At 42.0% G+C, this 16,822-nt stretch overlaps 1 protein-coding gene across 1 annotated transcript; it reads right to left on the reverse strand.

The window, feature by feature from the left end:
* Nucleotides 1–6,846: 6,846 nt before the first annotated feature.
* TMEM254 (transmembrane protein 254) lies at nt 6,847–14,095 on the reverse strand. The gene is made up of 4 exons (XM_065670737.1): nt 13,914–14,095; nt 11,821–11,924; nt 10,567–10,626; nt 6,847–8,402 (listed from the first exon to the last, which is right to left on the reverse strand). The coding sequence occupies exons 1-4, from the start codon at nt 14,019–14,021 to the stop codon at nt 8,282–8,284; spliced, it is 393 nt and encodes a 130-aa protein (XP_065526809.1). The 5' UTR covers nt 14,022–14,095; the 3' UTR covers nt 6,847–8,281.
* Nucleotides 14,096–16,822: the final 2,727 nt, after the last annotated feature.

The following is a 16,822-nucleotide window of genomic DNA, read 5'->3' on the forward strand; positions in this document are numbered from 1 at the left end:
TGATCCTATTTATAAAGTAAAGTTCCAAAAGATGTTTCAGCAAGTAAAAAAAACCCAACAACATTACAAATATAACTAGACCTCATATGCAGAACACAAATATAATTCTTCCCTCTGCTTTTGGTTACTCGGTATAAGAAGTAGCATATAAAATGCCTTGTGTTTCTTTATGAAAAGGGGTTTCTCCACCCATGTGAATTTTGTAATTAGCATTCCACTGATCATCTTACTCTGCCTAAAACAGACTCTATCCATTTCACCTGACAGATTAAGTACACTGTTAAAAGTGAAATATATTTATAGGCCATATGTTAATAGCCCAAGGCAGTGCCGGGTGAAGAGGAAGCCTAAGTCTCAGGCACATGGCTAATGCAATTAACAAAGAACACATTGACCTAAATACACATCACTACAGGCAAATAATATGGTAACAAAGTGGGATGGCAAGAAACGTAAGAGAAATGCAGGCCCACTTCTGAGTGTGTGTACAAGTGACCTGTCCACTTGGGCAAAATTCAGTTTCAGGCCAGGTGCAACACAGCTGACGTATGCTATTCCTCTTGGTTAAATGTAACCATGATTGACCCAAATTAGAGGTGTAGGTATTTTAATAAGGGGTCTTAATCCTGTCTCTAGCATATCAAGTTGATAATTGAGTATATAAAGTAAATATGATGTATTTAGCAGTGCCCTAGCAGAGCCCAGATGAAAATCCAGCAAGAGGAGATGCCCTGGGGTGGGCAAAAGTTTTCTCTTCGCTCTTTTAACTCTAGTGCATCTGTAGGCTGGGAAGGGCATCATCCGGAGAGTTTGAGCAGCCTAAGCAGAGGGTCCCTGTGGACTAAAAAGAACAAACTGCGTACCCAATCTTGTGCAGATGTCATCTGCATTGTATCTACTACCTATGGACATGCAGCTGTATCTGTAACTTAACTTTTGCCTGCAAGATGGGACAAAGAGGGCAGCATTCTGACTATCTGTACAGTACTTTTTTCTTTCATTGGAAATAGTCTGTTCATTCCTTCTTGTAGCGGCTCATGAAGGAGCAGCAATAGAGAAAAGACTGTCACAAGTTGTGGACAAATAATAGAAGTTCACTGATTTGGTCTACTTTTGAAAGGACCATGTTGTTTTGCATATGGAACTAAAAATTGTTCATGACAGAATGGCTAGTTTCTTTCCCTTCTTGCCATCCAGAATGGGGGGTATAGGGCTTGGGCTCCAGAACATGTTCTGTAAATCATAGCCTGTCAGACACTACTCCTTTCTTCATGGTCAGAAGAGTTTAAGATATCTGTATATAAATATGTGATGTCAGAATACATATTGCCTATGTGCTACTTCAATTAAAACTTGCAATGAAACCCATCATCAAAGAGCAGATTTGGGGGTGTAAAAACCATTATATGTAAGGGTCTAATTATCCTCATTGGCAAAACTCTCATAAAGTTTTGAAGATGTCTCAGGTATCAACATAAGAAGAGAACGGGACTTTTAAACTAATGTTCTCAGTAGTGACCAACAGCTTCTGCTGTCTGAGTCCTTGGTTTATCACCCTGCATTATCCTGGGCTTTATTTTTTTTAGAAGCTCAGAGCATTAACGACTTCCTTTCTAATCAGTGGGAACTACATTTAGCAAGTCCTTGCCAGACTGGGGCAGGAGAGGCAGCAGCCGGAGCAACCAAAAAGCAGTGCATTCAAAATCATTTGAGGAGTTTGAAGATGTGTTTTGGGGAGGAAAAAAAAAAAAAAGGAAAAGGAAAAAAATAAAAGGAAAGTGATGTCTAGAAGATAGATACTTAAAATGTCAGTCATGATATATGGGGTTTGGTTTTATCTTCATTGCAGTAAGTATAAAGTGTAAATCACTCTTCAGTGGTAAACACTTCATGTGTGAATATAATGATACCAGAGCTGATTTCCATTCTGTATTGATTTTGTGCAAGCCTATTGGCCTAAAATCTAAGATAAAATACTTCCAAGGGGGGAAAAAAAAAAGAAAATGAAACATTTAAATGAATGTATGCAACTGCAAAGAATACTGAAATACCTGTGCTGCTGACCTTTTTGTATTATGAACTGTAATGGGACTACAGCATTTCAAAGGTCTAATAATATTTTAAAATGTTTCATTGAAAGAAGCACTTTTATAAAGAGTATTCTTATGTACCTTGAATAAAAAATAACTTTAATGATTACATAAGAATTTCATAAATTGTTAAATCAGCAAAATGCAAATGTAAGCATTGTATTTGTTTGAAAAATAATTAAAAGGATGCTATACCACCTCAGCAGTGAAATACTCGTCATTCTTTCGTACAGTACTAATAGAAGCTTTGCATTAAAACTGCAGAGTTAATTTCTTTTCCTTTGTCATTAACATTGACACAAAATCCACATCCTTAACGCAGGGGAGCTCTGGGCTGCCAGGGAGGTAACCCCAGCTGGGCAGGACTGCTGCTCTTGCCCTGTGGAGTGGGATGGGAGACTGCCAGCCTGGGTGCACATCTCTTCTTGAGAGATGCTTCTGTTTCACATGCTGGGCCAGGTGCAAACGCTGCCTTGCTTGTACCTGGTTGTGTTCCTGGGCGATGCGTTGAGTCTGGGTGCAGAAGTGTCCTGGCCTGGGCTTCTGCAGGTGAATGAAGTCCATGATGCCTGGTGAATCGGATCAGAGTGCAGCAGACCACCTGCTAAAATGTATGTGGATGTTTTGACCTGGGTATTTCCACTAGAACTAAGCTACTGAGCTTTGGGAGCAGCCCTAGGAATACAAGGTTGTCAGGGACACAGAACATCTTCTTCCAAGAACTGACACAAGCAAGGTGTATCTTTAATTGAAATTAAATCTCTTGCTGCATTGATTTCTTGATCTCTTCACACAGGTCCTGTTAGCTCTGGATTAACATCTAAAGCTCTGCCAGTACGTGTTTACATGGTATCAGGAGAAGTTCATCTCCCCATGCAGGTGGCATGTCCTCACAAGTAGCACCTTGCCATCTAGCCTAATACTTGTGGAAGACTTAGAAATGTGTGATCCCCCTTCCCATCCCCAGATCAGTGCTTTTCACACACTACATTGTACTTTTGGTAGATCTGGGCCTGGACATGTGGTTTAGTGGTTGGAAAAGGCAACTGCAAGACTCTGGGGTTGGGCTGTAATTCCTGCCAGTCATTTATTTGATGGCCTTGGTTCTCCTGTCAGCTTCTTGGTTCTCCTGTCACCTTCTTCCCTGTTTGTTTAACTGTAAGCAGTCTACCATGTATAGGACATTGAAGTTTGCAGAGTTTTTTTCTTAATAGAAAAACCTTTGCTTTCATGTGCCCCCAGCTTTTTCCCTTCATCTCAATGGAGGGAGAATTCTGAATGTTATACCCTGCAGAGCTGCTGAATTTCTCATTGTAAAAAAGTGCTTTATTTATATTAAATGAAATCGCAGCAAAAAAATGGTGGCTGTGGTTGGAAAGTATTCTAATGAAATATGAGCATTTTGAAGTACTTCAGTAGCAAACATGGGTCCTTAACAACAGGGTCCTTAAGCCTATGAAGCTCATCTCTCCGAAGAAAGGAAGAGTCCTTAATGGGCAGAGCCAGATCAACCACACCTGAGCGCATCCACACAAAGGATATGAGGGGCTTGTGCTGCCTTTAGAGGGGAAGGCTTTGCTGGTGAGGGGGTTTAGCTGTGCTGTTGATGTTGTCTGTAAAGCTCTTCTAAATGCAGGTATTCTTCTTTACTTTTAAACCTTTTACACTTCCGGAATTTGTGGAGGAGGATGGTGTTTGTGTCTAATTCTGTTTGCTTGGTGGCTTTGGTTTTCTTTAATAAGAAGTGAAGTGTCTTTAGAAGGACATTTTAACTTGTGTGGTTTCTGAACTTGGTAAATTGGAGTCCCTGTCTGTTCCCTCAAGGTGTCATTTGAGAAAACGGCCTGGAAAAAAGGGGCCAAAAAATATGATGGTGTTCCTTATACCTCTCTTTCTTTCTCTGTCCTAGTGATGCATGTGCTTTAGTTATATATGGAATTGCAGGGGCCTTGTAAGGTCTAGTGCAGTGTGTGGGTTGTGCCATATTGTTTATTGCTTCTCCTCCCAAAAGTGTTAGCAAAGGAAATGTTGAGGGGGGTTTTGTGTTTGTTTCTTTTGCTTTCAACAACCCATGGCAATCTCTTGAGCTGTTCATGCAGGCCTTGCGGACAGGCACCAGCCTGAATAAACACGGTGCTGGCAAGACAAACCGAATGGATAGGTTGTTGGCCACAAGCCAGAAGTTTTAAGTCCTCACTAGGCCAAGTCCAAAGGCAGGACCAGTTGACTCCTCTTGTGTTTAGGAAAATCTAGGTCAGCATAAAAGAGAGGCAAAGCAAGACATTGTGGTTCCAAGAGAGGTTTTTCACTGCTTCCCTGCAAAAAAAGAGCCACAGCCCTTAAGGCTTTAGAAATGGTGCTTGGAAACAGATGGGAGACATCTCATTGCCTCTGTTCAGACTCAGCAAAGCTTCTGAGCTTTTGCTTTGTTTCCTGACCCAGGTTCTCATCAGCAGAGCTTGATTTGAGCAGTGATTTGTCAAACATGCTCATCTGGATTCCTCACCGTACTTAAGAAGCACATTGCACTCATTTCTACGTATTCCCATTTATTATGATTTAAAGGTGAAAATGGATCTGTGAAGGGTGTTTTTGCATTTTCTCCTGCAACAAAGTTACGGAGCAATCGGCATAAAAGCGCTGTTGTAAGAGATGTGGTTATTTGTGACTTGTACGAAATTCTCTCTTTTCATCACCAATGCAGGTCAAATAACGACTTATCTTTGCCTAGAAAGAACAGGCACTGTTGTTTTAAATTTTCTTGGCATCTACTTTACTTTATTAGCATAAAGCATATTCAGTTTTGCACTCTGGCTTTCATAGCAAGTTGTTTTTTTTCTTGTTTTCAGTTAGGAATGGATGGCTAACCAGGATTTCTCTTCACTACTGTCCACACCCTAGTTAGCAGAAATATCCACCCTGAATGTCAGCTTAGCTTTGTGATTTGCCACCTTATTTAGTGTTCTATAATAGTAAAAGCCTTTCTGTAAGACTCACTTGGTTTTCCTTTTGGTGGGAAGCAGTATTTTGAAAGAGTATTTTACAGAGAAGTACTAACATTTGCAAGTGTTTTCTTTTTGGCAGGCTGGGAGGGTTGGGTGGGATGTGGAAGATGGTTTGACACTTAGCTTTGCTGCTGCTGAGAGAATGTAAGTGTATGCTTCTGTTGCTCTCCCCTTTTGTTGTGGAAAGAGGATTTTTACTGCAGTGGAAAGAGTTGCTCAATGTGATGAAGAGTAATCCCTTATTGCTGCTATTAGGGTGGGCTGGAGAAATGGTTGTCTGGTGTAACCAATGCTGTTTCTGAAGAGCCTGTTTTTAGCTGTAAATGAGTGTGTCTCTATGAGCTTAGTGAGCTGCAGACCTGGATTCAGGTTCCTTTTGCTTCTGCTGGTTCCTTTTTTAACTAGTAATTTTGTAAAGTATTATGGTATGTTTATTTTGCTGCGATGTCAGGGACACTAAACAAATACTCAGAAATGGTATCTCAATATTATTTCAAATCTTATTATTCTGTGGGTTTCTTTCTAACAAGTGTTGCTTATCCCATGCTTCTCAGATTTTGACTTGGGGATCTCATGGGCTTCAAAACATGTAGAAAATGGGCATCTGAGCTGCTTGCACTTCTGAGACAGGCTGAGAGTAAATACTTGTTTAAAGAAGTGGAGAAACTTAACTGCTGCAGAGAAGGGTAGGGAAGAGAAAAAATGTTACATGGTAGCTGAATATAATGTAGTTACATTTCTAAAACATGTCCTAAGCAAAGCTCAACCACCTCCAGAGAGCTGCTGAGATCTGTCAAGCCAAAAAACCCCCAACAAGCAAAACAAGAAACACCACAAAACAAGAACCCCCAACCCCCCCCCCAAAAAAAACCCACACACCCCCCAAAATAAAAAACAAAAAAACATCCCACCCAAAAACCCCAACCAAACAAAACGTCCATAAACATTTCAAAAAACTCTGCTGATGATTCTAGTCTGGTTATAACTTTTTGTAACTTGGATGTATTTTTTTACTAAGGCAGTTATAAATGGGCCACTTTTTTCTTTTGTAGCTTCCCTGGGCTACACTTGTGGAGGCTTTTACCATTGCCTCTCTAAAAGAAAGCTCTTCTAATTGAGTCTAAGAGTAAGCAGTTAATTTCTCAGAGCTGTGATTGTCTCTAGCCATCCCAGAGCTCAGTCTAGGAAGGGCTGTGAAAGCTGTGATGGTGAGTGTGACATGTGCTTGGAGTGCAGACTGGGGGTGGGAGGGGAAGCTAGTGTAGTTCTGACCTTACCTACAGCTTTATTGGTGGAAAGTGCATAGTGGGAAACAGAACCAGGCAAAAATACCTGTTAAGGAGAAAAGCATCCTGCTGCTTTTCCTAACTCTTTAACTAGCCTTGGTGTTACTGTTACATCTTTTCCTCTGTACAGGAATACTACCATGAGAATGCTGAACCAAAGCTATCCCTTCCCATTCTGAAGTTAATGCTCATTCAGTATTCCATTAGAATTCATCTTGAGCCTCAAAGTATTGTATCTACACGTTTTAATGCCATGGAGGTTTTTGTGGGTTTTTTTTTTTATTCATTAGAAAGAATCACATCAATACCTTGCCCTGTTAGAAATGCTAGACTTCTGCAGCACTTTGGAAAGCATAGTCAGCTTATCCTGTATGCTCCAAGTGTGAATACTGCAATGAGTATAAAGATGATGCCTAGAGATTTTGTACAGACATTTATTTCCAGAATAAATTAAACAACTTCACCTTTCTTTTTTTTTTAATCTTTATTCCAGAGTCATAGATTAAAAGATGAGACAGCAAAACAGTTTGGGCTCTTGACATTCCTATTGGATTTCTAGCCACTAAGCATGAGTTTCTACTTCTCTACAAAATGTAGACAAACCACCATTTTAAACCCTTCAGTTCTTCATACGTTTAGTTCTGACTGAAAAGCAAAAAGTTTGTGTACCTGTGCTTGCGTAAGACTTATCAGTCACAACTATTAAAGTCTGCAGGTACTGCACAAGGCAGAAGTTTATCTGTTACTGCCTTGTGGAGCTCTTTGTTAAAGAAAGAACAAACTTTTCTCTTCCCTTCTTCCAGAACACTAGCAGCACAGATGGCAAGCTAAAACTTCTCCCCACACCATAGTTAATATTTAAATAGTTATACTTTAAGAAGTGCTAAAACAAGACAGGCTAAATTCTTTTTCAGATATTCAAAGACCGTATGTTAACAGGCTCACTATGCATATAGAAGTACTCTGAGGGGGCCTTAAGATGGTCACTCAACCATAGATTTCAGGACATCAGCATCATGAAACAGTGGTGTATGTTTACTCACTACTTTCAATTTCATCTACAGATATAAAATATAAAATTTTCAGCTAGGTTTTGGGAATGCCAATTTATTTTCTCTCTTTCCTGCATAATAAATTATTTTTTGAACAAGCTGCCCTCAAAGCTACAAGATTATTATTTTATGTTGTACTAACTCAAAGATTAAAATCTTCATTCAAAAGATGAGGTCATGCTGCATGAAATTTAAGGCACATGTATTAAACCACATCGAAGTGCATTATGTGTCCAAGCTCATCACCTCACCTCAACCAGAACTGAGATTTGGTCTTTTTAGTGTGCCTGCAGCAATACAGTAGTCTGTCTTTTGTGGAAGAAAATAACTTGACAAAACAAAGTACATATACCAGGGTCTAACAGAAACAACAAAAGCCACTAAGAGGTCCTGTAGAGAAAACAAACGTAAATTTAAATCCTATCACAAAACAAATGCAAGTTCCCTTGTGGCTGTAGATACTCCCCCTGATGTAGAAGAAAACTCCTCCACATGAAAAGGTAATTTATCAACCATTATTACCAGTTGTCAGGAACTTTTCTATGATAATCAGATTATACAGTCTATGTCAAAAGCTGCAGAGGAGCAGCTTTTGGCTTCTTGCATGCTAAATGGGATTAAACTCTGGCATTGCCAAGACTGAAGGGCTGAATTTTTACTGAACTATCCACAGGGCCCTGTGAATTATAATTGTCTTCTTTAGTAAGAGGAGAGTTACTTGGGTAAAACGGCACTGCATCATGTAGCAGGAATGTATTTTAGTTAATTACAGCACCTAGATATGTAATCAAGGGTATTTTCCGAAAAATGAGGTTCATCCTGCAAAGAAGTGACTTCTTTCACTGCTTCTAGTACTGCTTCTTGGCTGTAGGCTTGTAAGACACCAGAAGACCGAAGGAAGCATACCCGAATAAAAGCGTCTGAAGAAACCAATGAAACTGAACTGCTGGGTCAGTGATTCCTTTAGACCTGTCAGATTAATACAAGCACAAAATGTGTCAAAAAACTTACGGTCTTGCAGATTATACTGTGATACTTACAAAGTAAGGTTAGATATTTCTACCCATCCTTTATACAGCAGACTTGATTAGAACACTTGAACCTAGCACCACTAATTTCTATCTGCTGACACTTCCTGCAGTAACTAAACATACCAGTTCCTGTGATTTTAGTGAATTTTAAGTTATCTTTCAGAGATTTCATGCATACAATTTCCTCACTAATATATAAATTGCAGTTCCAGTCTATGCTATTTGAAATTACTTATAGGATAAGTTTATGTACAAAGAAACAAGAAATTAATATTAATCTTAATACACAAATCTGTATATAGCCATTTGTTGAATACAGTCACTGAAGGTAGACTGCATGCTAGTAGGGCAATAAGGCCTGCCAATTACTTTGTGATACAGGACAGGGAAGCACTCTTAGCTGAATCTGTGGCTAGAAAAATACAGGGATAAGAGGCTGAAGGCACCTGACTTGATTTATTAAACAGAGACCTTCCTATACTGGGTAATTTTAACTAAGCATTTGTGAATTTTGCTGTGTATTACAGAGGATGTCACTTTTCCCTCCACTTCACTGCTGAGAAATACTACTGAATTTTAGAGAAAAGCATGGGTATAAGCATGATAGCAAAACCAACATACTATTGTGAAGCAAAACTCTGCTCCAACTCCTTAGTTTACAAAGGAGCTCCCTCTACTGACCTTTGCTAGAAGAGCTAAGCTGTCAGTTACTCCCTAGCCTGTACAAGTACAGCGATTGTGTAGCAAGTGTTGACAAACACTTTTCTTATTTTTTTTATTAATAATCATAGCTGCAGTGTTTCTAAATGGGTGCAAAAACTGGGAAACAGTTTGCTTCATATACCTGCTTATATGAAGCAAGCTTATCTGAATAGACCATATGCAGAAATACAGGCCAACAGCCAATGACAGTATTACTATGGATTAATGAATTTCTTCTTCCTCCCTAGTTCTTCCTCATGCCTCTTTTGTGATGTTCATATGTAGACATCACTTTCATATCAGTAAAAAGCATATAGTATTTGGCACTCATGGTCAAGTACAACAGTTCAGTAATCTACAGAAATATGCTTGAGGAGATTATGATGGGCAGGCAATCTATTTTACAGACTTTAACACTACTCTGTAAAACTTCATTATTGATTACAATTCACCTATTTGGTACATTCACTGGTAATCAAAGTTCCCTCATACTTTATCACCTTAAGCATATATACCTATCTGCAGAATCAGAATTAAAGTTTTAACTTTGAAGCTACATAATTTAAAACTGAAGCTTGGTAAAACATTTATTACTAACTCCCATTCTGAAGGCATAAAATGTTCATCCATATTCTATTGAGAACCACCTTAACCAGCTTTCCATGGAACAAAATCCCTTCTCCTCCAAGAGATGTTACCTGAGAAACCTGTGACAGACAGCTGTGAGCTTAACTAAATGAAGTGGAAAGCCACCATTTTTTACAATGGCAAACAGACTGGCCAACTACTCTGTAAAGTATGAAAACCAATACCTAGGCTCTTCTGAATTATTACAAACAAAACTCAACTGAACAGGACAGTGTGTTTGGACAGGCTACCTTTCCAAATAATTTGTTATCCTAAGGTAAGACTTAGTTTGCCTTACTTTTATAGTACTATTAGTCAAGATATTTTATCCCACAAAGCTGCGGATACAAGTAGATCTTAAGTAGTCCCAAACAAAAACGTCCAATTGTATTCTCACAATATAGATGCAATCATTTCAGCATGTAATTAGCCATCTTAAAATTCTGAGGAGATAAGATATGGTGAAGTTGTAACACCTTAAATTATCAGACTATTTCTACACTATCTACTGTTCCCTCTGATTCCTAAGGCACTATGTTATCCACTGAATAATTTGTTCAGAGGCAGACAGCCAAACTCTGGCAAACCCTGCTGCTGCCAGTTCTGCAAGTTGCCATCCCTGGCTTTTCTGCCACCATGTCAGAATTTTATCGGTATCCTCTGCACTAATAACACTGCAGAGAATCACCCAAATTAGTCTGTAGCTTATGTCACTTGTATCAGAAATCCTTTTCAGAGAATTTATGTTGGGGTTAGGAGAGGGAACAACTTACTGGCACATCTTAACACCGTAGAAGGCTTCTACTACATGAATCAACCAGGATACCCAGAACCTAATAAAAAGAAAACATGTTTTGATTTGTTGAAAATTAGGGAGAAGACTCTTGTATCTAAGATGCATTATGCAGACAGTGTAAAGCTGGAAGCATAGAAGTAACATCTCATTTTCAGCCAGAAAATGAGGTGTTTCTTATCTTGGGGAAAAAAAAAAAAAAAAGACAACAACATCTGTACTCTTACAAGAAACTGAAGTCCACTTAGAAAATGAGAAGAACTGTATGTATCTCATGCAATATTCCTTAGCCTACCATTTCAAGATTCCACTGCATGTTTCCAAAAGTTTCAGCACCTGCATTAAGCCAAAAAGCTGAATGCACAGTCAAAGCTGTACAAGTTTATCTTAGTTAAGCATGCAAATCTACCCTGCTACTTACACAAGTACTTTTAGTGGTCCTCATGAATTACTGAGCCTTTTAGAGATTTAGTTCTATGAGAACTACTGTGTATATAGATTCAGCATATATAATTTGATCTACAAATTTTCACATAGCAGCTTTTTTTGGGGATCAGTTAGGATCAACACAATACCTTGCTAAAGCAAAAATAAAGGCTTATTTTCTAAATGATGCATGGTAAAATAAACAAGACTGTTTTGCTGTCTTCCTGTCTTTACAGGAAGTCAGCGAGTGAGAAATATGGTTACAAGGAAATGTTTTCCAGCTCTTTTGTTAATTAAAATAACAAAAACTAAGTTATGTAACAGAGCAAAACTTAGCACTATGCAGTTTCTTCAGCAGATTATTTTTCATGTGGGTAGGATCAGGGTAAGTTAATAGCGGGGCAGAAAATGTGTTCTATAAGTGAAGCTGGAAAAAGAAGACTCCTAGAGAAAGAATTAGATTTCTTAGAGTTACAATTTGACAAAAGAATCACCTTTAGGTGGTGTTACAAGTTTACATATGGACTAATAACTCTCTCCAAAAGCAATACTTTTTTTCCCCCCTCTCTCATTATAACACAAATGTTAAAATGCTAAGTTGAATTTTTAAACTTTCATACTGGTCTTAGCCTGCCTAGTCTGCTGTGTCCTTATACCCCATACCCTTAGTTGTAATGAGCTTCAAAGAAGAGCTCTTTAAATCTAATTAACAAGTGGGTTATAGGAAAGCTTGTTAACACTAAGCAGAAGAGTCAGCAAGAGGCAACAGGAGAGATGCAAAGTAGTCATACAATCAAATATTACTTACCCATAGCATACCCATCTGTGGTGGTTTTCCACTAAATAATTAAGGAAGGTACCAAACACTCCCAAATAACTATAAGGTATAGTAGAAGGAAAAAGCGACACCCACTTAAAAAAAAAAAAAAAAAAGGAAAAAACAGGAAGTTAGGTTACTTCCAGGCAGAACTACTATCAACTTAACTTTCAAATTAGCTTTCTTCTTGTGAAACAAGAATGCGGCTCAGAACTCACCTATTAACAGTTTAACCTCTATTCCATTAACCTTGGCCATGACCCATATTCTTCAACAACAGGACCACTAGCCTTCTAAAGCACACTTACTTAAGAAGATTCAACCTATGAAATCTTTTTTTCCTGACACAGAAGATGCCAAGGTGAAAAGTTTAAGGTTGCTATCTGTGTACCAAGAGTGCATCTGCACATTAAGTGGCTTTTAAGCTAAGCTCATTACCTATTACACACAGAAGCAGCAAAAAATACAGTCTCTGTCCTGAGGAAGTTAATCCAAGGCAACTAACCTGAAGAATTCAAATAGTGGCTGGCCTGAGAAGAAGGAATAACTATCTATAGCTGGTGGATCAGTCTGTCTTCTTTTGACCATTAAAAAAAAAGCACAGTTTTGAAATGGGCACAGAAGACAATTAAGCACAAAGCCCAAGATGGAAGGTGCATGCAGTGTTGAGGTATCTTGCCTGCCACTTACTTGCCTGCAGTGCTCATCACTGTCTACCTTTATCTTAACAAGCTGTGGAGGAGAAGCAGGGAGCCGGAGATCTGTGCACTTCAGAGTCCATTGGGGATGTAAGGTAAATACTATGCTAGGCCATAGTTCACACTGGCTTATCTTTCCTCTGGTATCAATGCTGCAGTTTCTGACTATATGTAAATTTGGCTATGCCAAGGATGTGGCATGATGATGGATTTAAACAAGGAATCTGCTTAAAGCTCACCCTATTTCCTGGAATGGTACAAAAGCTGTTTTGTGAGCTGTGTGGCCTGACCTCACATTTTTTCAGTGGCAGTCCTTACGTTTAGAAAATCTATGCAAACAGAATAAAAACTACAGCATGTGGAAGTCATAATATAGACTTGTCTGATATATCAGAACTGCCATTAATCTCTGCACTCCAGTAATTTGACCTATTTTAGCTTAAGTCTGTTTTTACAAATTAAGCCAACAGGATGACTGAACTAGTCCGTTTTCCAACAACACTACCAGTTAATATAGCCCATAACTAAAGCCATCACTTGTGAATGCACCTTGTTTATTAGTATCATGGAATGGTTTGGGTTGGAAGGGACCTTAAGGACCATCCAGTTCCAACCTCCTTGCCCCACGGGCACAGACACCTTCCACTAGACAAGGCTGCTCAAAGACCCGTCCAACCTGGCCTTGAACACTGTCAGGTTGTGGGCAACCCGTGCCAGTGTCTCCCCACTCTCATAGTAAAGAGCTTCCTAATTTCTAATCTAAATCTCCATTGTCAGATGAAAGCCATTCCTCCTTGCCCTGTCACTACAGGTCACTGTAAAAAGTTCTTCTCCAGACTTCTTGTAGGCTCTTTTAGGTACCAGAAAGCTGCTCTAATCCATGGCTGCCCTAGAATTTTATTGCTCCACAATGTAGTTTCAATTTTGTGAATACTGAAGTCGCTTTCACAGGCTACCTGAATACCAAACCTCACAAGTTGTGGCACCCAGGATGCTGTACGCCACAGCCTTCCTTCACCTCGGAATTCAGGCAGTTTATTTTTCCTCTGAAATAACTTCACGGATTTGTTCAGCTAGCTCGGGAGCTGACCTGGCCAAAGCAGTATTTCTAGTTTCCTTTTAATCCCGGTTTACTTTAGCAAGCGGCGTTTCCAGGGCTGCCGGGACTACTAAGGAAACCTATTCCACAATCCCTGCAGCTTCGGAGCTGCCTGCGAGCCCCGCGGCGCTGCTATGGTAGCGGCAACCCCCCGGAGGTGCCATCCGGTCCCTGAGCTCCTCAGCTCCAGCTTCGAAGGCGCCGGGGAGCCGCTACAGGCCTGCGCGTCTGTGCCGGGGCCCGCAGGGGCCCGCCGCTCCGCCCCACGCCCACCCGCCGCTCCTTACGCCGAGGACGACCATGCCGAAGGCGATGGCGATCATCCAGATGAGCCGGGAGCGCTGGAAGTGGCAGCTGCCATCGCGGAGCCGCTCCGCGCCGCTGAGCCCCGCCATCCTGCTGCAACCACTGCCAACCGCCGTTCTGAGCGCCGAGCGCCGCCGCCGCCGCTAAGGCCGCAGCGAGGGGGGCGGAGCCGGAGGCGGGGACGCCCCGCAGGTGACAGGCCGGCGATGCCACTAAGCGGGGCGGGGGGGTTGGCGGCCTTGGCCATACCTGGGCGTGGGGGGAGCTTGGTGCTGCGGGGTTACGGCCCGTGAGAGGCAGGGGAGAGCCGGGTCCCTGCTGCGCTCGAGGAGCGCGGAGGGGCCTTCGTGGTGCAGGGGGAAGGGGCAACCTGTGCCAGGCCGCGGACTGGGCCGGCGGGGTGCCCCCAGGTCCGGAGGCCATTAGCAGGGGCCCCGTCACTTCCTAGTCAGCCTGCCCACAGCCGCCTCTCCCCGCAGTGGTATGCGGCAGGTCCCGGTGCCGGCAGCCGGCTCGCCGTGGTGCCCGTGTCCGGCCAGGAAGCCGGGCATGCCCCTCGGGCCGCACTGCCCCTGGAGCGGAAGAGGGAGAACCGCAGCTTACTAAACGCGGTTGCGAAACAGCGCCAGCTTCGGAGTGAGCTTTTTAGCTCCACTCTTCTCAAATCGACTCCAGCCATTTGTTCTAGGGGTGCAGGAAATGTGGGCAATCGGGCAGCTACAGCGGGTGTAGCTGGACACGCACCGTGTGCAGCAGGGACTGAGCCCTGCGGTAGCACCTCGGAACCCCCCGCACCCCCCAGGACCGGCCCGGCTCCTCCAGCTGGGAGATGAGCAGTGCCGTGCAAAGGCCGAGAGTGCTCTCTTGTGGCACAAGTGGGAACAGGCACAGAGAGAGGGACAATGAGGGGCAAAGGCCTTTCCCCAGGGGTGCCACCGGGAAAGCGCACAGGACTATCTCTGCTCTTCTGAATTGCACAGTGTCACCGGTGCAGCCCACCTGCTGATTAAAGATTAGCTGTAGTTCTCGCTACTGGGGTAAACTGGCAATGGCATTTCTATCACTGACCAGGTCAAGTCTTATTTAGAATGCTGCTCATTAGCCAGTGTTCAGCACCAGTTCAGGTTTGGGTTGACAGCATCTCTGGGGAGAGGGACTTGGGGGTGTTGACTGATAAGAAGCTCAACATAAGCTGGCAGTGTGTGCTTGCAGCCCAGAAAGCCAGTAATAAACTATTAATAAATTATTTATTCTTAAAGATAAGCTACTAGCAGTGCATTTAATCTTAAGTGTTTGACATTATGAATACTACATAATACCTTCCCATTTTAAAACTAATGATTTGGACCATCTTAAATCCAGCATTTTCTGTTCGGTGACCTTTTGGGACTTTGAACTCAGTCCTGAGCTTGTCCACAGAAGTCACTATGGCCTTGCGAAAGGTGCCCACAGATAGAAATGTTGGGCACCTCTTGCTTTCGTTTGACCTTTGCTACCAGTTTGCGTGACAGTGATTTTGACAGCACAAAGAAATGCAGTGAGAAATGTTGGATCTGCTGTTCTCTACCCGAAGCTAAATAGACTGCCCTTTTAACTATGTGTTAATGATGTGCCTGTAACGCTGGTTTGGGGGTTCTTATTAGCAACTCATGCAGCAAGTCCTGACATTTTTCCAGCATGAGCACTGTGTTGCACAAAAAGGTTGCTATAGGGGGGTTTGACTTTGGAAGTGTTCGGATTGATTTTGTGCTGTCTTTTTTCCCTGTCTCTGTATTTCATTTCCAGCCATTCCTGCCCAAAGCACTGTGCTTTTTTCTGGGCTCTTCTGTGGAGATTACAGGAGATTTTGATAAGAAATTTCATACAGCAGTAAAACTGTTGCTGGGAGGCCACCTATAAAAAGCTGCAAGGCTGGCTACATGGAATACCCTGGAATGGGTTGCCCAGGGAAGTTGTGAATGCTCTATCCCTGGTGGTGTTCAAGGCCAGGTTGGACGGAGCCTTGGATGGCATGGTTTAGTGTGAGGTGTCCCTGCCCATGGCAGGGGGGTTGGAACTAGATGATCTTAAGGTCCTTTCCAACCCTGACTATTCTATGATTCTAATACTCTCTGCGTGATACAGTTGCCTGGTTGCTCTGCTGATGCGGGGGGAAAGAGTGTGTGGCTCTATCTAAGATGTCTTGGTATATGGCTGAAATTTCTAAAATTCAACATATTATTTTCGTGGCCTATTACTTGATTTCTTGCTCTAGAAAATTCTATGTAAATTGCTTCTGCCTGCCTAGACATCCATGTGCAAAGGTATCGTGGTTTAAACAAAGTCAGCCATAAATCATGCAGTCGCTCTCTCACTCCCCACCTTCTTGCCCTCCCCCTCCTCCAAGAGGGATGGAGAGGAGAACAAAAAAGAATGCAACTCCCAGGGGTTGAGATAAGAACAATTTAGTAACTAAGGTATAACACAAATCACTACTGCTACCACCAATAATAATAATGATAAGGGAAATAACAAGGGGAAAGAATACAACACCTCACCACCAGCCGAGCGATAACTCACCCCACTCCACCCAACTGAGCACCAACGAATACCTAGTCCAACCCTGAAGTCCCTTAGCCCTTCCGGGTAACTCCCTGTTACATCCTGGGCATGATGTGCTGTGGTATGGAATACCTCTTTGGCTAGTTTAGGTCAGGTGTCCTGACTCTGCTTCCTCCCAGCTTTCCCTCCTCCCTGGCAGAGCATGAGGCTCAAAAAGTCCTTGGTCAGACTAAACATTTGTGTTCTCAGGCCGAAAGTCAAAACACAGCGCTGCACCAGCTACTAAGGAGAAAAATTACTGCTACTGCTAAACCCAGGACAAAAGGTTGTGCTGAGATGGCCAGAGCGT

Source organism: Lathamus discolor, chromosome 3 (assembly GCF_037157495.1).
Source record: "Lathamus discolor isolate bLatDis1 chromosome 3, bLatDis1.hap1, whole genome shotgun sequence".
Taxonomy (NCBI): domain Eukaryota; kingdom Metazoa; phylum Chordata; class Aves; order Psittaciformes; family Psittacidae; genus Lathamus; species Lathamus discolor.

Bases quoted from the DNA above. Each gene is read 5' to 3' on its own strand.
- TMEM254 (XM_065670737.1), bottom strand. From the start codon at position 14,021: ATGGCGGGGCTCAGCGGCGCGGAGCGGCTCCGCGATGGCAGCTGCCAC. The intron at 11,925-13,913 runs GTAAGGAGCGGC...TTTTTTTTTAAG, and splicing joins TCGGCATGGTCGTCCTCGGC to TGGGTGTCGCTTTTTCCTTC. The intron at 10,627-11,820 runs GTAAGTAATATT...TCTTTTTATTAG, and splicing joins CACAGATGGGTATGCTATGG to GTTCTGGGTATCCTGGTTGA.